Source organism: Sus scrofa, chromosome 14, assembly GCF_054392235.1.
Source record: "Sus scrofa isolate SSC_HxYL_T2T_F1_AM1 chromosome 14, Sscrofa_HxYL_maternal_Yorkshire_Landrace_v2.0, whole genome shotgun sequence".
Taxonomy (NCBI): Eukaryota; Metazoa; Chordata; class Mammalia; order Artiodactyla; family Suidae; genus Sus; species Sus scrofa.
This window is the reverse complement of record NC_139396.1, coordinates 138,572,397-138,595,306: the sequence shown is the minus strand read 5'-3', so window position 1 is coordinate 138,595,306 and position 22,910 is coordinate 138,572,397. Positions and strand designations below refer to the sequence as shown.

The 22,910-nt window shown below is 41.1% G+C and overlaps 1 protein-coding gene across 8 annotated transcripts in view; it reads right to left on the bottom strand.

The window, feature by feature from the left end:
• Positions 1–22,910, bottom strand: part of SORCS3 (sortilin related VPS10 domain containing receptor 3) — a 612,545-nt gene that overhangs the window by 291,000 nt on the left and 298,635 nt on the right. For 6 of the 8 annotated variants that reach the window (XM_021072812.2, XM_021072813.2, XM_084993363.1 and 3 more), the window contains one exon: positions 1,073–1,231. The exons of the other annotated variants lie outside the window; for them this stretch is intronic. In XM_021072812.2, the coding sequence (XP_020928471.1) occupies positions 1,073–1,231 (159 nt within the window). The remainder of the gene's footprint in view (positions 1–1,072; positions 1,232–22,910) is intronic. 8 annotated transcript variants of the gene reach the window in all.

Here is a 22,910-nt window from a genome sequence, read left to right as displayed (position 1 = left end):
TGGTGCTAGATCTGAAATCTGACAGTGATGAGATTTACTTTAGGGAAGATGATCCCAGGCCCAGAAAAGGGAGCAAGGGGGACAGAGGGGTGGGGACTGAAAGGATGCTATTAAAAGGAAGTAGCAGCAATGGGTCAGGAGAGAGAAGGAGGGACAAGACCAAGTAGGTGCTAATGGACCCCACTGAGGACTTAGGTCTTATTTTTTTTTCTGTTAGCAGCGAGAAAATGTTGAAGGAGTGTAAACAAAGGCATGAAATCAAATGGTAAGATCTACATTTGGGAAATATATTGTTCAGGTTATAGCATGAACACAGATGATAGGAAGTATTAAGGATACCTCCTAGGTTTCTGACTTTTTGCAACTAAATGCACACAAAATACTGGAAGAGAACCAGCTCTGCTGGTGGGAGATCAGGAGTTCATTTTAGGAATGCGTTGAATCAAGAGGCTTCTGAGACATGCAGGGGACAAATTCAAGTGCACAGCTGGACATATAGATCTGAAGCTCAAAGGGAAGGCCTTATTGGGCCACTCTATCTTAGATGTACTTTTAGAAAAAAACAAAAGTGACTTGTTTGAGGTTTCTCTCCTTTTGCTAAACTGAGAACAATGGTATATTCCAATTCTAGGCAGCATGGTATGATGGAATATGTCTAGACTCAGAGTCTGACAAGATGCATCCAACCCCTGGCTCCTTAGCTACTTGGATGAGTTTGAACAAGCACCTTTGCTTTTCTACACCTTTGTTTTCTACAGTCTCCATAAAATTATTATGAATACACATATCCTACTTACAGCAGAGGGTTATTTTAAAAGTCAAATGAGTACAGTCATAGAGAAAACTATCTTAAACCTATGAAATGATAATGCTGTCCATAAATGAAATACATCTGCCTGCATATGTTTGAAACTAAAGTGTTAAAAAGGAAACAGTTGCTTAGACACAATCAACTTGGTTGGAAGGATGCAATGTCATTGAATCCGCTCCAACATTTGGATTGAGTAAACAAGTGCTTTTCACCAGGTGGTACCTGGGTGACAAGATGCAAATGAAAGCAGTATTTGTTCACCTTTTGATCCAGACTGTAGGCCAGCACCCAGTCCTCTTGCTTGGGGTGAAAGAGCAGACTCTGGATATAGAAAGTGAGCCGGTATTTCTGATAAGTCGCCCCTTCATCTGAGCTGATCAATATGCTACTTTCCATCTCAGGATCACTGAGAAGCATGATCTAAAGAAAGAAGAGAGGAGGAAATATAGACAGAGTTAGCAGGAGAGACTAAATACAAGAAATGAAAGCCTAAATACAAAGTCTTCTCTACATGTGTATCAGAGCACAGAGAGGGGCATCTGGGCCTCTCAGTAAAATATAATATTGGCCTTGGCCTCTCAATAAAATATAATATACATTTTTTTTTTTTTTTTTTTTTTTGGTGATTGAGTCCTTCATTGCTGAATGGAGCCAAAATATTGTGCAAGGTTAGGTCTGTATACAAATGAGTCTTCATTTTTTTTTTTATGTCCACCTTTAAATACTTTTATTCTTGATTTTTCATTTGTACTTTTAAACACTGGGAGTTTATGCTTATGGTCTTCTGTCTCCTGTCCTTGGGAAAATCTCACCTCCCTCTCCTCATCTTCCCTCCATCAATTCTCCATATCACTCTCCAACACTCCCTTGCCCTTACCACTCTTTAGTCATGAAAAAAATCCCACTGTTTGTTTTGTTCTTTCTGAATCGTCTTAGTGACTTAATTGATTTAAGTCGTTTTATGATCCCTTTGCTCTAGATAGTTCCCATAGCACATATCCCCAAAGGTCTTTGGGACAAATGCTGCTGCTCAAGAAAGTTTGTCATCCCCAAGCCAAAGGGACAAAGTGGTGTAGTGGAAAGTCTTTGGTATCTGAGACAGCAGATTCAGGTCTCAACACTTCTATTGTCATGTGGTTACCTTGGAGAGTTACTTAACTACTAGAGGCCTTGGTTTCCTCAACAATAACTGACTCCGACAATATTAAAACTGGCTCTGAACACTTGGTGTAACGCATTTTCTTGACAACTGGTAGCGATGATGACCATCTACCTCTTGGGATTTAAAAGTCCTACCAGTCTGTGCAATTTGACTTCTACTCGTAGGACCTCAGTAGCACTGGTCTCACTGAAGGCGTGAGTGACCTTCCAGCATTTAAATCCAATAGACACTAAGACAGTTAAACTCTTAGCAGTCTTTGTTAGCACTGGCAATTCCATCCTTCTGGAAGCATTTTCTTCCAGGGGCTTGTGGAATACCATCTCATCTGGTTTCCCTTTCTATCTCTTTTGAATACTCTGTTCTCTCAGATTATCCTTATATGGCCATTTTTCAACCCTCAGTTTTGACCCTCTCCTCTTTTCACTCAACACACTGTTCAACCTCTTCCACTCTTACTTTTTTTTTTTTTTTTTTTTTTTTTTTGTCATTACCACCTTTCTGGGAACAACACATACATTAAACGTCAGTCTGAGGTCTCCTCTCAGTTTCAGACTTGAAAACTCAGATTCCTAGTACCTTCATCTATGTGGATGTCCAGCCACACATCCAGCTCAACATGCCCCACTGTGAACTTCGGCCAAGTCTTATTCCTCCCCTAGTGTTCCCTGGTTTAGTGAGTGTTTCCACCAATATCCACGTGAAGCCTGAAGCCTGAAGCCTGAGATCCATCCCCAACTCCACTTCTCCATTCAACTCCTACAATCAGGCTCCAATCTCTGTGCATTTTACCTCCTAATTAACTCTGAAATCAGATCCATTCTCTCCATGCCCCCTTGTGACTGCCTTAGCCCAGAATGTGACCATCTCTATACGGGATTCCTGGGAGACAGCCCAGGCCAATCTCACAGCTTTAGTCCTGTCCCCTCCAATCCACTTTGCATATTGTGGCCAAAATAATCATCCAGTAATAAAATCTGATTCTGACATTTTCATAACTTAAAACATTCAATGGCTTATTTTTTATCTTCCTACATCCTAAAATTCTTAAAGTAACATGACATAGTATCTCCCTGTGTATGTTTTTGGTTTCAGTAGCAGCACAGAGTTTTTGACCTTTATTACCTGACTCAACTCAACTTTTTTGAGTTCCTAATGTTTGCTGAATGGCTGAATGAGCAAATGAGTTGGTTCCCTCCTGTAAGATTTCCTGTCTTGGCCTGTAATGCCCCCAATTGTCAGGGCTACTGCTACACATGGTCTGCATCACAGGGCCCAAAATACCATGGAAAGCCAAAAAAAAAAAAAAAAGTCCATATCTTATACAATAAAACTTTTGAATAAAAGGATTTTAAAAATTTACCCATAGCATACATTAATATTATAAAGTAAACATAAAACAAATTCAATGCCTTTAACTACTAAGATTTATAGTCCTTTTCCTCTTTTATTCCTTTACAGCTTCCAAGGCAAGCTTACTTTCTTTTTTTCAAATATTTGCTTTGGCTTCATTGAAATAAGTTATTACTAGTTATCAGCACATTTTTGAGAAATGGATGCAGTATAGTTTTTTTTTTTTTATTCATGCATGAATAATCTAGGGGAAAAGCTCTTAGATGGGTTATTCATAGACAGAACAACTTTCTCCTCCCTTGGCACAGTGAAGGGTAGGGACAACTGGTAAAAGCACCCCCTGCTGCCCTTAAGAAAACCTCAGAAGATGCATCCATGCCCCTTGTAGAGTCTGCAAGAACAAATATACTGGGAAATAAGGGGGCTTTCATACCCACCCTCTCTTGCTTCCCACCATGTACTGATGGGCTACATAACAGGCAATGAAATCATTTCTCCCCTGGTGCAGAGAAATTAAACTGCTTATTTTATGCAGGTATAAAGAAGCTTCATGCCTATGATTTTAATTAGAAGATAAGACCAACATCATAAATGAACTTTATTTTATATACCATGAGTTACAATATACCAAATAAAGGTTACCATCAAATATCTAGTGCAATGTCCTCTCTTCTTGCAGCCCTGTTTCTTCCTGTACACATACTCCATATTTGCATGCACATATTAATCTGCACACAAATGCTGCATATATATGTGCACACACACAGTTACACATATACAGCTGTGACATATATATGCATGCACATATATAGAAATGCACTTATATACAAGGGTATTGACATTGTGTGTGGGTTTTAGGGAGCTTTTTTTGGCAAAGTACATTTTTATTGCCACCTTTCTCTGACAGTCTCATCAGAAATCCTTTTATATACTTTGATATCACTGACAGTGTCTGTATTCAATCCTAGTGTCTGAGAAGAATAGAAGGAGGGAAGTAGAAACCTACATGTTTTGGATTTCTAATGTGCGCTTGGCACTTTATAGAGAATTTTACCCCATAAACAAAATTATAGGACACATCATTACTTTCATTTTATAGGTAGAGAAACTGAGGCTCAGAGAAGGACAGCAACTTGCCTATTACATCCTCTGATTGACTCAAATGCCAGCACCTCCCACTACGCACATGCATACTAACTCTTATCTGGACCTTGAAACCTCAGCCCTTTGCAATCTTTACCAAGGGACAAATGGAAGTCAGAGAAGCAGCTCTTCATTCTTTTTTTAAGCATTTCTAAGAAATCTACATAAAAAAGCAGTTTCAAGAAAGCCCCTGACATATAGACACCTTTGGCCAAGAGGACATGAAGAATTAATTGACTAGAAATCCAAAGGGGAAATAGAATGTTAGAGCAAAAGAAAGGAAGGAAGGGAGGGAGGAAGAAAAGTCTTAGCAGAAGTCAAGTCTCAAAGTAAAATATCATTTTGTATATGAAGCTACAAATCTATTTCCACAACTACATATATTAAAAAAAATCATCCCAGGCCCACCCAGATTGTTAGTGGGGAGCAGGGATCGCAAACACCAGGGCCTAAAAGGGCAAAGCAGGTAAATAAAATGAGCAAGGCTGATAAAGCAAAACAAGGAGTGGTAAGCACTGTGGGAAAATGGAATGTGCACACCTTTCCTTAAAATGTTTAAAATCAGATTATGATTTTAAAAGTATCCTCACATTAAATGTGTTTGTGGACTAAACTTATAAAATAGGCATGTGACTCTTGATATAATTATGACAGTTTGATGCCTACAGATACAAAGAAGTTTACAACCCTTGCCTTTCAATCTTTAATGGCAGGTATATTTGTATAAAGCCTATGGCAATGCCTGTTTAGACATCTGTAGATTCTGCATTTATGTGATTTTGATAATATGAAAAAGAAGGTGTTCCCACTGGAGATTTTTGTTTGTTTGTTTTATTTTGCTTTTGCTTCATTTTCCTTTGATTCTTTATCCAGTTTGCCCTGGCACAAGATCTGCAGTGGGTATACCCATCTGCTAGAAGAGAAAGAGGTCTTTCAAATATGCTGGAGCAGAGTTATTAAGGCTATAGGCTCTGGGGGCAGGTGTCTTGAATTTAAATATTCAGTCTGCTGCTTTATGTGTAAACATGAGAATATTATTCAATTTTTCCATCAGTACTCTCATCTATGAGAAAAGCAGATAATAATTGTATCTAATGTTGTATCTCAATGTTGATAGGGTTAAGTGAGATAATGATTAAGGAGCTTAGCACAGGGCCATATGTGCTAAATAAGCATTAACCTTTATCTATAAATCACCCATGATAAGAGCACAACTAAAGTCTGAATAGAGGCCAGCAGGCTGGAGATTTGGGGATTATTTGCCTCTCTCTTAGTCCCCATCATACCTGAGTTTTATAGATAAAACAAAAGGGATGGGTAATGGGGGTAAAGAGGAGACGCAGTTCAGTGGGTGTAAAGTTTCAGGCATGCAAGATGATCAAGTTCTAGAGATGTGCTTATAGCTAATAATTCTGCACTGCATAACTGGAAGGGTTTGATAAAAGGGTATATCTCATGTTATGTATTTTATTATTACCATTTTTAAAAAAATGAAAGGAGAACACAACTACATTTCATACTTATTTTACATTCATTTTACACTCCCAGTAAAATTTTAAGAAAAACACACCACCAAATATCAACACCACCAAAATGAACACCAATCAGTAGGTAATCGTTAATCCACTAACCACAAGTGCACTTTGAATGGCCAGTCTCACTTCTTTTAATGGGAGGCTTTAGCCCTTGAAGGAACTAAACACACTACTGCCTTAGGGCTAAGAACCTCATACAACTTGTGTCTATGGACTTGGCCTTTCACTGTACATGAATTTTCTCTGTGACATATTAGAGATGGACAAGTTGTAGAGTTTATTGACATAAAAATGGTGTGATATTTTTTAAACTTGTAATTCTTTTTGCAGGAAATCCACAGAAACACTGAGTAATTGTGTTCCTAATTTTAATGGAGGGTTGCAAATTACAAAGGACACAGGTAGAAGTTAGGAATCAGGCAGGGGCTCTGCTTCCAGCAATTTAGGTTTTCAAAAGACTCTAAGTTTATTTGTGTCTAAACCAGTCAAAATTAATATTGGGGATGTCCAAATCCTACCCAGAAATTTTACCAGAATGCCCACTTTCCTGCTGCTGGGCAAGTCCTGTAATACCCAAATTGTAAAATTAATGATCATGTTACTTTATTCAATCGCCATGCTCTCTCTTTCTCCTGTGTGCAATCTATAAAATGGGGTGAAACCTATAGGTTTCTCAGCCTCTCACTCTGCCAGAGATCCAGAAATGCAAACAAAACAAATTGTAGTTCAATGCTTTGAAAACAGTCTCTGAATTGAAGTAGACTTCCTCTGAATAGAAAAGGAGAAATACTATAATTTACTCTATAATTGAGTCCTAATGGGAGACCCTTAGCACAGTTGGTGCTCAGTTAAGAAATAGCAATAATATCAATACGAGCTCACAAAGCATATTAGGCTAAAACCTAAACCTACTGACATAATCAATATGTTGCCGGATATTGACTTATACACAAATAAAGCCTGTTAGAGATGAGGCTCTTAATCACGATATTACAATACACCATTATTTACCCCCCCATCCATCTATCTTTCTGTTTATCTTTCTATCTATCTATCTATCTATCTATCTATCCATTTATATCTCTACCTAACAACTCACCTTATAGCAGAGGTTACAGCTGGCTGGAAAAGGGTTGGCCCCAGGGAAGATTTAGCAGTGTATGGAAACAATTTTTTTTCCATTGAGCTATAATTAATATATAATATTATATTGGTTTTGGGCACATAACATGGTGATTCATATTTTTATACAATTTGAAATGATCGCCACAATAAGACCAAATACCATCCTGTTACCATACAAAATTGTTACAATGTTATTGATTACATACACTACGTAAACATTACATCCCCCATGACTTATTTATTTTAAAGCTGGAACTGTAGACCTCTGATCTTCTTCACCAATTTCATCCATTCTTCCCACCCTGGAGACATTTTAATTGTCACAACTGGGGACAAGGAAGAGAGTAACTGTCAGCTAGTGGGGAGAGACCAGGAATAAATACCACTAAACAAGTATGGAACACAGGACAGCATGAGACAACAAATAATTACCTAGCCCAAAATGTCAATAGTGGTGCTATTAGAGTAATCTTGTTACAATATTTGAGTGTGTGTGTGTGTTCATATACATACATATATATATATATATACACACACTCACATATACATATATATCCTATTATGAGAAATATATATAACTACATATACATTTTTAGATAAAACTTCAATGCATATCTATGTTTATATGCATGTCTCTTTCACTTATTTCCATTGTACATGTTATTCTCTTTACCAAGATTAGACTCTCACCTTTCCACCCTAACTCATTATATTAAGCATATTTCTCCTTGTCCTTCAGAATTTAACTCAAGCATCACCAGGAAAGCAATAGTCATTGAGGCCAATCATGAAAAAAAAAATTAAAAAGCACAAAAACAACAACAAAAACAAACAAAAAACTTAATTTAAAAAATGGGCAAAGGACTTAAATATACATTTTTTCCAAAAATTATATAGTATATATTTAGTGATGATTTAGAGAAATTGTATCTCTTTTGCATTATTGGTGGGACCGTTGCATTTTTGGTGCAGCTCTTATGGGAAACAGTATAGAAGTTCCTCCAAAAAAAAAATAAAATATAGAATTACATATCAGCATTTTCACATCTGTATCTATACCCCAAAGAATTGAAAGCAGGTTCTTGAAGAGATATTTGTACATCCATGTTCATAATAGCATTATCCCCAATAGCCAAAAGGTGGAAACAACCCAAGTGTCCATTGATGGAAAAATAGATAAACTAAATGTGGTATATACATTACAATGGAATATTATTTAGTCTTATAAAAGAAGGAAATCTTGACACATGCTACAACATGGATTAAATGCAAGGAAATTATGTTAAGTGAAATGATCCAGTCAAAAAAGACAAACACTATATGATTTCCACTTATATGTGGTATCAAGAACAGTCAAATTCCTAGAATCAGAAAGAAGAGGAAGGGTTGCCAGGGGTGGGGGGAAACAGAGAATGAAGAGTTGTTTAAGGAGCATAGATTTACCAGATGGAAAGAGTTCTGGAGACTGGCTACACAAAAATGTGAAGCCCATACTTAATACTATAAATGATTAAGACGGTAAACTGTATGTTATGCATATTTCACCACTTAAAAAACAGATATAACCATATAATATTAGAATATGAGATGAGATAAAACAATGTGTTTAGGAAATTTGAGAGCCAATCACCATAAATACCACTCAGCCCCGTTATTTACCGAGTCTTTGTTTTAGCCCAGGCCCTACTATAAGGACTAGGATAAGAGCAATAAGAAACCAAATAAAACCCCTGCCGTCAGGGAGCTTGCATCGTAGTGAGGGAAGAACAGACAATAAACAAGTAAATAGGTAAGCCAGGTAGAGTAAAATAGATCAGAACAGGAGATAAGAACTGCTGAAGGGGAGGGTCAGGAAGGGCCACACTGAGAAAGTGACATTTGACAAAGGACTGGGAATTCAGGGAGTTAGAACAGAGTGAAGGAGGCAGAGTGCTGCATGTGGGAGCACCAGTGGCAGGAGTACTCTGGCTTTATCCCACATGCCACGGGAAGAATTGGTGGGCTTTGAGCAAGGCTGTGGCTTGTACTTTTTGATCCTTTCACCTGGCTGCTACTCTGGTTGAACAGAGTACCATGGGAGGTGGGGAATGGCAGGGGGAGAATGAGAGAGGCCAGTAGCAGGCCCCTGAAATTATCCAGATGGGAGAGGCTGATGATCTGCGCTAACATGGATGCAAGTGACTGAGATGTTGTCCACCTGTGGGTATAAAGGAAAAGCCAAAGGTTCTGCACACAGATGAGCTCTGGGGAGTAAGAGAAAGTGGGGCATCCCATTAAATGTTTATACCTACAGGTTCCTCTCAGTCTTGTTGTCATGATCAAAAATCTGAAATAATTGAAGTGGTCAGGTAGGTTTTTGGTCTGAACAACTGGGAAAACAGAACTGGAGTTTATGGGAGAGTAAAGCTTACGAGAAGGGCAGATCAGAGGCTTTGGAAATAAGTAATATGATTTTGGAAAGGCTAGGTTTCAGATGCAGAGTAGACACCCAAAGGGGCTGAGAAACAGACAGTGAATATACAAGGCTTACTTTCAGAAGAATGGGCTGGCCTGCAGATACAAACTTAAGAGACATCAGTGTTTGAATAGCATTTAAAGATATGAATCTGGAGATCACAGAGACAGCAAATATAGATAGAAAAGAGTTAGAGAGCAGAGCTCTAGCACACTGTTTAAGGGTCAAAGAGATGAGAGATCAGAAATGAAGTGTGAGAAAGAGAAGGAAAAACCTTGAAACCAAGGAAAGAAAGTACCAGGACAGAGAGTGTTCAGTTGTGTCAAAAGCAGCTGACAGTTCAGCAAGATGAGTCCTGGAGAAGTGACCGCTGACTCTAGTGATGGGGTGGGATTTGGTGACAATGGCAAAGGCAGGAGAATGAAGTAGGCAGGCTGTCAGTGCTGTTGCAAGTATAAACTGGCATGACTGTTCTGAAAAGCAATGCAGCAATATGAACAAGATCCATAAATATTCATACTTTTGACCCTATAATTTCTCTTCTAGGAATCTGTCCAAGGAAACCATCAGGGACCCAATAAAAGGCTTATGCACCTGTGTGTTCATCTCAGTGCTATTTATAACAATAAAACACTGGAAACAACCCAAATATATGATAGATAATTAAATAAAGTAGACTAAATCCATTCAGTGGAATATTATGCAGCTATTAAGTATGAATGAAAATTGTTTTATGATACATGAAAAATAATCATATGTGGAAACACTACATAAAAATCAGACTGAAAACACATGAAGCATAACCTCAAATTTGTTAAAAATTGTTTCTATCTCATGTTCATATTTATGTACAAATAAGCAACTTGAAGGAAAAATTCACTGCACGTTAACAGTAGTGATTAGTGTGCAGCAAGATCATGAGTTATGTTCTTTTTTTTCTTTATACTTTTCTATTTTTTCCCTAATATTCTGCAATGAGCTGACATTACTTTTATAATGAAATCTCTCTCTCACTCTCGCTCTCTCCACACATACACACACATACACAGAGGCTTTCTTTCCCATTAGCCCTTTCAAAAATCCCAGCAGGAAGTTTCCTGTTGTAGCTCAGTGGATTAAGAACCCAACATAGTATCTATGAGGATGCAGGTTCAATCCTTGGCCTTGCTCAGTGGGTTAAGGATCTGGCATTGCTCTAAGCTGGAGTATGCAGATGCGGCTGAGATCCAGTGTGGCTGTGGCTATGACATAGGCTGGCAGGTGCAGCTCCAATCTGACCCCTAGCCCAGGAACTTTCATATGCAATAGGCACAGCCCTAAAAAGAAAAGAAAAGAGAAAAAAAAAAAAGAATTCCAGCAGGGCCCACCACCGATTACCTGTCCTTAGAAAAACTGAGAAGCTGGAAAATATCTGTCCACTCTGTGAGCATCACTTTGAGTACAGGGCAGCCATGGGTGAAGGTTGCACGGGCAGGGGTGAGGGGACCTCATGCAGATAACAAGACAGCCCCAGCTCAGGGTGTGGTGGTCCTGACCTCCCCTCAGAAGCAAGAATCTCTGAGGCTCATCCCCACCCTTGCTCTCAACTACCCGGTCCACCTCGCAGGGCATGACAGTTTTCCCCCAGCCCAGCTCTGACCATGATCATGGCATTTCTCTCCGCAAGAGACCCTGGTAGCCTCAACAGGTCATGAAAACCAATTCTGGCACTTCAGACACTTCATAAATGGGTCCCCCTGTTGTTCTCAGGCTGGGTCTCTACTACTCAACCATGCACTCTAGCCAAGCATTCCCTAAAAGTTTATTTTTTTCTCTTTCAAGACACTATACCTACTCCCCAACCATTCCTGTCTTCACTAATGCTCCACCCCGCCACCTCCTAGAAAGCCCAGCACCAGCCCTTGTCCACGCCCTCCTTCCAGGTCCATGTTAATCCCCTCCCTCTCAGAAGCCCCTTGAAACCTCCAGCAGAAGGATCTCCACCTTCCACAAATGTCATTGGCAAATTTATCATCACACTGAACTATGGCTTTATGTTCAAAATATTTGAAAAGTTGTAATCACATTTATGACTTTTCAAATACGAGCTACATTTGGTTTCACTTGTATTCATCACATTCGTCCTAGACATTAAGTTCTTTAAAGGCAGAGAGTGTCACTGATATCACACAGCCTGGTCTTTGCTGAGCTCAGTGAAGCATATATGCTGTAAATATCTGATATGTGGCTGAGAGAAGGTCACTCAAGGGTGTCTAAGTTTGCTGGACCAAATATTCACTACATTAGACTGTGGCCTACAAGAGCCTTGGCCAGAGAAACTGGCTCCGTCACAATCAGAGGGTTCAGCAAACTTCATGTGAACTTCACTGCCCACTGGCAGCCCAGCATTACCAGCTCCCCCCACAGTAAGTATCACTTAGAGCAATAGTCTCTCTGTCACTCTAGCTCCTCTTTTGCCAAAGTCTACTACAGACAAGTTAATAAACTGATGGTCATGTTATTTTTTGCAAGACGTTTAATTCCAATATTTTGTAAAAAAAAAAAAAAAAAAGGCAAGTCTAACCCTGTAGAGAGGAAAAACAAGTTTCATAATTTTAAAATAAACTAAAGTCTACAGGATTGAGTTGGAAGTCATTTTCCTCACTTTTGTTGAATTATTTTTAATGTTTTTGTTGTGGTTTGATTTGAGGGTCTTTGGTTTGTTTCGTCTTTCTCCACCTTAGGAGCATTAGGGAAAAATGCAAACCCAGACATGTACTCATGAGATCGGATGGAGGGTGTTGAGATTTGGGTTAGATGAGATGAAGGGATAGGATTTGGTGCAACATTGTCATAGGCACTGGTAATAACCAGGAGTATTAGGATAGGCTTTGACAAGTATCAAATTAGTTGAATCAAGATCAGCCACATTATTTGCTGTTTCAAGTATGCAACTTGCTCCTGTGTACATCTGGGACCACACTGGAACTCCAGAGTTCAGAGACATTACTCGAAATCCTAAAATCAGAAAGGCAATGACTATATGGAGAGGTAAAGAAAAATGCTCACCAGCATGAGTATTATCTAGCACAAAACAAACCTAATTTATAAGCATCTTGAAGCTGCGGGGGAGGGAGATCCTGAAAAGATTCGAGAGCACGAGGAATGGCAAACGGAAATTAATTGCACAGTACCCATTATGACTAATTTAAGAATTGCAGATTGTCACTGATACAGTATCTATTTAGTGTGCTATCTTTAGTATTTCATTTCATGAACATTATAAAAAGGGGACACAGGCTTTCATAAGTTCACCTGCTAATCTTATTTTTCACATTGGACCTTGAATGCTTCATATGAGAAGCCTTCAACCCAGGCAGTTTTCAGAGATGTAACCCTCTTAGGACTGGCAATTGGGGAACAATTATTCTAGTTAAAAGAAGCAAAACACGTGTTAAGTTATCTGGGGGAAAACAACTGGAATAAATATGCTTGGAAATATCCTATGTCCAGGTCTAGTTGGAAGAGACTACGCAGCTGAGAGCTTCATTAACATGGGGACCAGGTCACTGAGTTCTGGGATCCCTGCTGGGCCCAATAAGAATGTTGATAATGATGATCATGCGAACAGGAGTTAGTTAGAACTCAACTCCTCTTCGCCATCACTGGCCACACTTCTCAGGGGCAGGGAAGGTTTCCCATACAACTAAATGCTGGATGTGATCAACTGGGAGCAAGGCATTTTTTAGGGACCAGCTCTTTGGGCCAATGGACCACCTGAAAGCCAGGCTGTTCCAACCAGTGGTACCTCACAGTCCTTTATCAGTTCAGGAACCAACCCCGGGGAATGGAAAAGGCAGTATTAAGCTTATTCTCCCAGTCCAGAAACATTTAGATTCTAGAAAGAATAAAAATAAAAAGGAACCAGACTCTGCAAAGAGTCAGGCAGACCCTTGACCTGTGCTTTCCACTCCCAGCTCAAGACACCTGCTCTGTATCCCTTCCCTGCAGGTGGAGTGACTGTCAACACCTTTGAGCAGCATTGCATTTTATGTTTTGCCAAGTCCTTCCACATCTATTTCCCCCTCCATTCTCATATGGCTCCCTGAGGAAGGCAGGGCAGGCATTATTACCCGCTGTATTAGTTTCCTGTGGCTGGAAAAAAAAATTACCACAAGCTTAATAGCGTCAAACAACATCGTTTTATTACCTTACAGTTCTGGATGTCAGATGCCCCAAATGGGTCTCCCTGGGCTGAAATCAAGGTGTCAGCAGGGCCGTGTTTCTTTCTGAAGGCTCTAGGTGAGAATCTGTTTTCTTGCCTTTTCCAGCTTCTGGTGATTCCCCACCTCCTTAACTCAAGCCCCTCCCCCTTCCATCTTTAAAGTCAACAATGGCCAGTTCAGCCTTTCTCAGATCACATCATTCTGATGCTACTTCTCTCTTACAAACTGTCAACTTAAAAAAAAAAAAAAAACCTAAACAAAACAAATAAACAAACAAAAACACGACCTAAAAGTTGAGAATGATGTTGTATTCCGCGTACTTGCTGAGGACTTAAGCCCAGAAGACAGGCTCTCAGATGGCTCTGAGAAGGTAAGGGAGGACTCAATATACAGAGGAATTTTGCAACAAAAGCCAGGTAGTCAGACTATCCAAAGATGATTGTTAAGTGAAAAAAAATAAATAAATAAACACCTCAAGCTAATGGACTTATTGCTTTTCTTTTTTTTTTTTTTTTCTTTTTAGGGCCACACCTGCAACATACAGGAGTTCCTGGCCTAGGGGTCAAATTGGAGCTACAGCTGAGGCCTATGGCACAGCCACAGCAACATTGGATCCAAGCCCCATCTACGACCTATGCTTTAGGTTGCAGCAATGCCAGATCCTTAACCCCCTAAGTGAGACCAGGAATCAAATCTGCAACTTCATGTATACTAGTCAGATTCTTAACCCACTGAGCCACAATGGAAACTCCTGGACTTATTGCTTTTCTATGTATGAGAAGATGTAAGAGTCTGGGCTCATTGAAATTATCCCTTTGACATGCATCTCAACTATCTAGGGCCAGTATCCTGTTTTTCTCCATCCTGAACCCCCTCAGAGTGCACAGTGGCTGATGGCTTAATGGCAGCAACATCCTTTGTTCACTGGCATGGCAAGAGACATTCTTCGTCCGCACCATTCTTAAGGACCCTCGTGATTACAATGACCCTTGTGACCCACCCAAAGAATCCAGAGGACTCCCCTGGAAATTTTGTCAGGCAGATATTCTCTGTAATGATCACCATCCTGTGCTGAGCAGTTCTCTCACAGGCAGGGGAAAGAAGGCCACAATAACAAGTGAAATATTTTTCTTTCTTTCTTTTTTGTTTTTGTTTTTGTTTTTGTTTTTGGTTTTGTTTTTAGGACTGCACCCTGGCATGTGGAAGTTCCCAGGCTAGGGGTCACATTGGAGCTACAGCTGCCAGCCTATGCCACAGCCACAGCAACAAGTGATCCTAGCCATGTCTGCAACCTACACCTCAGCTCATGGCAATGCCAGATTGGTGACCCACTGAGCAAGGCCAGGGATCGAACCTGCATCCTCATGGATCCTAGTTGGATTAGTTTCCACTGTGCCATGATGGGAATTCCTCAAGTGAAATATTTTAATATCAGTAAATGAACCACCTTAATTCCACCTAGAAATTGACATCCCCCTTGTCAGGTAGGCTAACATAGTCACAGATTTCAGGATGTTTCCAGGAGGCCATTTATTCTTTCTAACCACCCCATTCTGGAGGCAAGGAAATGCCCAGCCTGAGCTGAGAGACCTGCAGATGGTCTGACCTGGTCACCATGTGTGACAGTGGGACTGAAACTCTGAGCTTGACTTCCCAAGTTGAGTGCTCCATCCTTGCTGTGCTCTGGACTGGTGACAGAGTGAAGGAGAGTGAGAGGACACAGCACGGGAACAACAGAAAGAGAGCAAAACAAGGGGGCAGAAAGGAATCAAAGGCTGAGCAGGAGAGACTAGGAGGCTGCCCCCTCCGGTCTTTGTCACCATCCTCCCCTTTTGGTTTCTATCCCTTCTGCTCCAAGTTGGGCCCCATTCTCCCCAAACAAAAGAATGTGTGCATGCTTTTTCCCTTTTGGGTTTTTAGGGTGTTTGGTATCGCTTCCCATCTTTCACAATGTGCAGCAGGAGGGGAGGGGACAGAGAGGTGACAATTTTGCCAGGCAGGTACTGTCTGTAATGATCCATCATGCTACGCTAGGTGGTCCCCAGACAGGCAGGGAAGAGAAAGCCACAGTAACAGTAATAAACAGAGAAGAGGGCTTTCCAGGTACCAGTGTAATGAGGAGCTCCAGCTGCCTCATTTGCAGCGGGGGGGCGTGGGGAGGGTGCCTGGGGAGGGTGGGAAGGAGCAGGAGAGAAAAAACTAAAGGGACCACAGATGGAGGTGCCCAAAGGTGGTAGTTTTCTATTTTGCCCCAGTGACTGCTGCCATGCATGTGTGTTTTCTCTCCTTACTGCTCAAAGGAATAAAACACCACCTATACTCTCACAAACTTTGTGTTGTTGTTAAGGATGGAGAAGTACATTTGTCAAAAGGTCCAACTGCCACTTCCGATTCCAAAGCTCGCAAAGGATCCACCCCTATGGTGATTTAGATTAATCGCTTCTCATTAAGAGCCAATAAACAAACTACATTGAGAGAGCGCCTCTCAGCCACAGCCCACTGTGGTGGTGTATAATTGCCACGGGGGAGGGCAGAGGCATACCAGAGAGTTGTCAAATGTAATTTATAGGTTTTTAAGATCTAATCATTTTCTATAATATTAGATTAAGTGACAGTCTATATTGAAGAGGAAATTACATTTCACCTTGCTTTCTTAACCCCACCCCCTTTTCTAGCTGGGGTTTTCAAAGAGCTCTCAACTCAACACAGCAAAGAGCCTGAAAATGCCCTTGACAATGTACTTGAAAAGGCCTGGCCAACGGACTTCCATGCACCCCAAATCTGCCAAGAGAAGCGGGGACAAGAGAGAAATGGGAACTTTCTCCTGACCAAGCCAACTCTATCCAGGAACCCCAGGAAGTCAGCTCTGCTCGCTTCAACCAGAGCTATGTATCCTACTCTCTGAGCACCCGCACCCCAGCTCAGTGTTTATTTTTGAGTTTGTGATGGTGAAGAGCCCTGACAAAAGCTCAGCATGTTTAGCTTTGGAATCAAGCAGCCCTCACTCTTTCATTTAGTCATTTGGTCACATGGTCAACCATTTGCCCACATGCACGCTTATGTGTCAGATTCTAAGAGGGCATGGGAGACATGGAATGAGAAAGACAAGATTCAAACCCCATTTCCATTTATTAGCTCCTTGCCTTCAAAGCTTTGGTTTTTCTCAACTGTAAATTCTTTTAAAAAAGGAATAGCACCCGCCTCCACGACCACTAGAAGAGAAGACGAGAAAGAGAAATAATGTTTGGAAACTCCTGACGCATATTGGCAAACTCAAATGTCAGGACTTTTCTTTCCCTTCTGCTCTCCACAGGGTTGAGAATGGTTATTCTCAATTAAGATGGCAACAAACACAAAATCTGTTAGAGGGGTGGGGGGGGGAGGGTCACGCAGGTGGCACAGCTGAGATGTATGAAGCAAAAACAGAGATGTAAAGATTGATGTCCACTGTTGTAGAAGGAGTCCAGTTCCCACAGCCCAAAAAGGAGAAGTGGAACAGTCATCCATTACTGTGCACGCTTGAGACATACAAGGTCTGATTACAGAGAACCAGTTCATTAGCCTGGAGGTCACACTCCTTCACTCACTGGTTCTGACAGAACTTTCCAATCTCGTGTCCCCAGGTGCCTATCCTCTTGAAGAATCATCCATTTCACTCTTTCCCAAACATCTTACTTTCCCACCTCCTAGCCAATGTAGATCACATTCCTCCTCCTGGAAAGCTCTGCTTATACTCTAGACACATAAACCCTCTCTATCTTTTAAGGCCAAACCCAAAGTCCTCTAAGAAAGCACTGTGGATTCCTCCCTCTTCCCTCTGCAGTGCTTTTTAGAGTTTACAATGACCTGCTTAGATTATAGTAAAGCTTTGAGCGCTTTCATGGCAGGGGGAGTTTTTCCATCTTTCCATCCCCCCCCCCATCTAGTCTAAATTAGTGTCTTTTAGAGGAGCTCAAAAGTCCAACTGCTCTGATCTGTGTGGCCTGTTCTCATGCACTCAGCGGGAAGGGGCAGCCACTGCCCCTGCAGGATCCGTGGATGAGGGAAAGGGGTCATGGCCGAGCCTCCAAGTGTCTCCTAAGGCCTTGATCACAAGGGGCCCTGGTCATTTCCCCACTCAGTGCACGCACTGGCCAAACTTGGCTAAGCCTGGTCTCACTGAAGGGAGGTGTAGAGTCCTCCCAGGGGGAGAACCCCAGGGGCAGAGTGGAGGCAAGGAATATTTTGTGCAAATGATATACCTGAATTCCTCTCCCAGGTATACACCCAAATAAATCATAAACAAACAAATGTGTGTACATTCATATCCAAGCAGCTCTATGCAAAAATGTAGCCAAAACGTGGAAACAGTCCAAACTTTCTTCAACCAGTTGAATGGCTGAATGGATAAGCAAATCTGGGTACATATACGTGGACCATTACTCAGCCATAAAAAGTAATAAAGTACTGATAATGTGCCCCCATATGGATGAATCTGAAAGATATTATGTTAAGCAAAAGAAGCGAGTCGCAAAAGGTCACATAGCACATGACTGCATTTATGTAAAATACCCAGGACAAGCAAGTCCAGAGACAGAACGCAAGCTGGTGGTTTCCAAGGACTGGGTAGAGAGGAAGCAACTATTTAATGGTTACATGGTTTCTTTTGGGGTGATGAAACATTTTGGAACTAGCTAGAGGTGGTAGTCATACAATATGGTGAATGCATTAAATGTCTACAAATCGTTCATTTAAAATGGTTAATTTTATGTTATGTGAATTTCACCTCAATAAAAATAAAAGAGCTGTGGCCAGCTCTGGTTGGCTCCAGCCTCCCTCATGCCTGCCAAGAAAAACTAGGATGACAATACTAAGCTGAAGATACCAGTAAGCACAAAACTGATTCCCACCTGACTTATAAAGTGACCAGTCTCCTAATAAACCTCTCTGCTAAATGTAAATAATAATAATATAATTGATTAAAATAGGTCCCACAGACCACAACCATAAGGAAAGCCTGGACAGCTATATGAATCCTACAGCCCACTACTGGCTAGTGAGTCTGGTCACTGGTCTGCTTTCTCTCCATGTTGCCCAATTTCAACTCAGGCTGCAGCCCATAAAGAATCCACATGTCCTGCTGATATAAGCGGCAGTTCCAAGTGGATGGCCCCTCCCAGGAACAAATCCCATTCTAACTGTCTCAAGCCTCCTCTTCCTATTTCTGAAAAATTAACATTACCAACAGGTTTAATTAAAAAGCAGAGGCCCCTTCATGCCTAAGCACCATGCTTCAACACTCTCATTTTAAAGGATGGTGTACAGGTGCTTGCTTTATACAGCTTTATGAAGCATGTGTTATAAAAGTACCTCACCCATACGTTTTTTTATACCATGGCAGTCCATTCAATTCAGTGCCATAAAATCCTAGCAATATTTAAGTGTTAAAGGTGACTTTCACTATGATATTTATTATTGGATAATGAAAAATGGGACAGATAGCCTTCAAACCTCCAGGCAATGGAGCGAACCACATCTCTTCTAAGCTTTTAATAATAGGACCACCATATTTCCTGGAAATGACACAAATCCCCAGAGTCCCTTTTAAGATTCCCTCTTGGCAGCGTGAATTTTAACAGTTTTTTTTTTCCTTTTTTGAGACCAAAACCCATTACAATCAGAGGGAAATCAATTAGTTAAATATTTGGATCTGCCTTCTCCATCAGACTGGACATTTTAGGACAGTCTTGCCCTTCCCATATGACAAAGAATTCCCTATCGCTCTTGCTGTAGATAGCTCTATAGAACCCAACATAATCAGCGGTCAGAACACAATGGGAATTTACTCCATGCCTCTCTTCCCAAATCTAGACCTTCTTGGGTTTTATGTCTTATTGCTATTATACCAACTAATATGCTTATTGCCATCTATTTCTCTGTTTGTGTCCTCAGCAGACGTGGCATCTCTGAAAACAGTGACTCTGTCTGACTTATCTTTCTTACCTCCAGCATCTAGCACAGTATCTGGTACCCTCTAGATATAAATAAATATGCCTGAGTGAAATAATAGTTAACTAATTCTGAGAAAGCTAGTAGAGAGCAAGATCCTCCATCACAACTATCTCAATACATAGTTGAAGGCATGAGAGCGATTCGGTGATCTCAAAATCCCACAGTTAGCAATGACATGATTGGTAGCCAGTAGTGGCACCTTGGAAAAGTGTATATGAATCCCCCAAAGTGCCTCTTAAACCCTTCTTCCTAGATCCTCCTGCAAAGGTCCAGAGTTGGGATTTCTGACTCAGGGAGCAGAGCTCTGGATCTGCCTTATGAGAAGCCCCATGATTATTCCAGTGTACACACACGAGTCAGCACCTCCCCTTTAGAGTGTCTTTAGAAAGAAAAAAAAAAGCATTTTTTTTTCTCCAGTTCCTCACAGAACAGACATAAGCTGCTAGTGCCTGAGAGCCCTCCATCAAGGAGGTGGCCATGGCAAGTTTGAAGAACTCATACAAGTAAAATGGAATGTGAAATGCAGAAGCAGCCTTCCACACAGGTCTGTTTCCCTGGACTCCGTATAAAAGCAAGGGCTGCAGGAGAGAAGGATGGGGGCCCTATAGACAGGGCCAATCACAGGAAGGGAATCAGGACAGCATTTGATAATATCCTTCTCTGAGTAGCCTTTAACCCCCTCTACTCAGTCAGAGGTGGGGTCCCCAAATATCCCTTTTGTAACTTAGCTCTAACGTCACGCTAAGCTCCTACACAGTATTATTTTTGCTCCTAAAGAGCCTATATTTTAGGCTTTCTAAACACCACCTATTCAGAGTTGGAAATAAATTAGTATCAACTGTGGAGCAATGAGCTGCTACCTTCAGATTCTCCATCTAGTATCTAGAATAGAAATGAGAAGGAATTAGCCATTCTCTCTCCTCATTAATAAACAAGAGTTGCCATCCCTTCTAGTTTACAGTGTGTTAACACCTCTCTAGCTGCTCCCTGGCTGCTGTGCCTAGCTTAGGGTGATATCCAAGGGAAAGAAATAGAAATATTTGGTGTCAGTGTGTGTATGCATTTAGGCTAGTGAGGCAGGCAGGTGGGGGCAGAAACTTGAATCTGATCAGAAAAGACTAAGCAACAGCTCTAGACTTAGTCCCAAAGTGGAAAATGAAAGGACCTTCGGCATTTGTTCCCTCCTGTGGTTTAATGCAGACCCCAAGGATCCTGGACATTTAGACTAGGAGGGGCCAATTAAGATTCAAGGGAGAAAAAAAGTGTAATTCAGAGAACTGCATTTCAAACTTGAATGTGATCACTAAAGATCTTATGACACTACAGATCCTGGTCCAATACGTGTGGTGAAGGGTGTGGGATGCTGCACTTCTAACAGGATCCTAAACTAAGCCAATGCTTCTGGGTCTGCAGTCCACACCTTGACCAGCAAGGACTTAGGGGACAATGAGAACAGCTGGTGTATTGCTCAGTGTCTCAGTGTTCATCAGATTCACCTGGAGGGTTTGTGTTAACCACAGGGTGCTGGGCCCCACCCACAGTGTCTGACTCAGGAATTCTGGGGTGGGCCTGAGAAATTGCATTTATAACAGATTCTCCAGTGATTCTGTTGCTGTGGTTTAGAAACCACACTTGAGAACCACTGGGGTAGTAGGACACTAGACATGGATCAGGCAGAACTGGATTCAGATCTCACTGTGGGGCTCACCTGCTCAGCTCCCTGAATCTGGTGTAAGAGGGGATAATAATATCTATTGGTTGGTTCCTGGGCTTAGGTGAGGGTTAAATGAGATAATGTCTATATTTAGCAAAATTTGCTAGGCCCTCAAAAATGGACAGTTGTGAACTTCCTTTCCTTTGTCAAAATTAGCCAGAATGAAGAATGGCTGAATTCTAAAAATATTCTGGGATGTGGCTTCACCATATAAGGCTTCATATCAAAAGCCAGCTTTGGAGTTCCTATTGTGGCTCAGCAGAAAGGAACCCAAATAGTATCCATGAGAATGCAGGTTCGATCCCTGGCCTCACTCAGTGGGTTAACAATCCAGCATTGCTGTGAGCTGTGGTATAGGTCTCAGGTGCAGCTCAGATCTGGCTTTGCTGTGGTTGTGGCATGGCAGGCCAGCAGCTGTAGCTCCAATTCGACCCCTAACCTGGGAACTTACATATACTACACTCGCAGCCCTCAAAAAAAAAAAAAAAAAAGCCAGCTTGGCCCAAGAGTCAAGATAATCATCAATCTGTGTACTGTGTCTGCTTTGATTTGGCCATTCTGACCTTCTACTGACACACAGGCAGATAGGTAAAGCTGAATGATCAGTTTATTGGAGGCTCACACCATGCAAGGAAGTGTGAAAGGTGCCTCTGAGATGGGATTGAGCAAGATGGTTTCTGCCCCAAAAAAACTTACAATCTTGAAGGAAACATTCAGTCTGAAGTATTGTGAGCTGAAGGGCCTGTTAGGTGAGAGACTGCCATAGTGAATACATAGGGCGGAAGACAAATACAGTAAGTAGCATTGGTGAAGATCAAGAGAGAAATTATGTGTAAATACTAAAGATAACCAGAAAAATGTAAATATTGCTAGTTCATACTGTAGATGCCTAAAGGGCCTCTGTAACAGGAAGGTTAAAAAGGAGGCTTTCTTCCAAAACACATTCAACTTAAGATTCTCCTATTAGACTATCGCTTTGCTTAAATCATTTATATTTAAGACTAGGCTTTTAGTTATGAGACCACTCTGAGAGAACAGAATTCACAGATAAATTTGTGGATGTCAACTATAGTGTCTCTTAGAATCACCTGGAAATCTCTGTAGACCATTTCCACCCCATGCTACATGCTCTAGAGATGCTGATTCTGGAGTTCTAAGCAAAAACATAAACCTCCAAAGCCCCGTTTTTTCCTAAGACACCATTTCTCCTATGTGAGCCAGAGAAAAATGTTTTTCCTCAAGCCTCTGAAACTAGCCCTTCTATTTCAGATGAAAATTTCCAGCCAGTTTTCTCCAGAACCAATTAATAATACATTGTTGTAACTAAACCAGATCTATAAAAATAGTCTTAAAATCATAATCACAATCGTAAGAGCTAATATTCTTTGCTCTCGCTATGTGCCAAGCTGCGTACTAAGA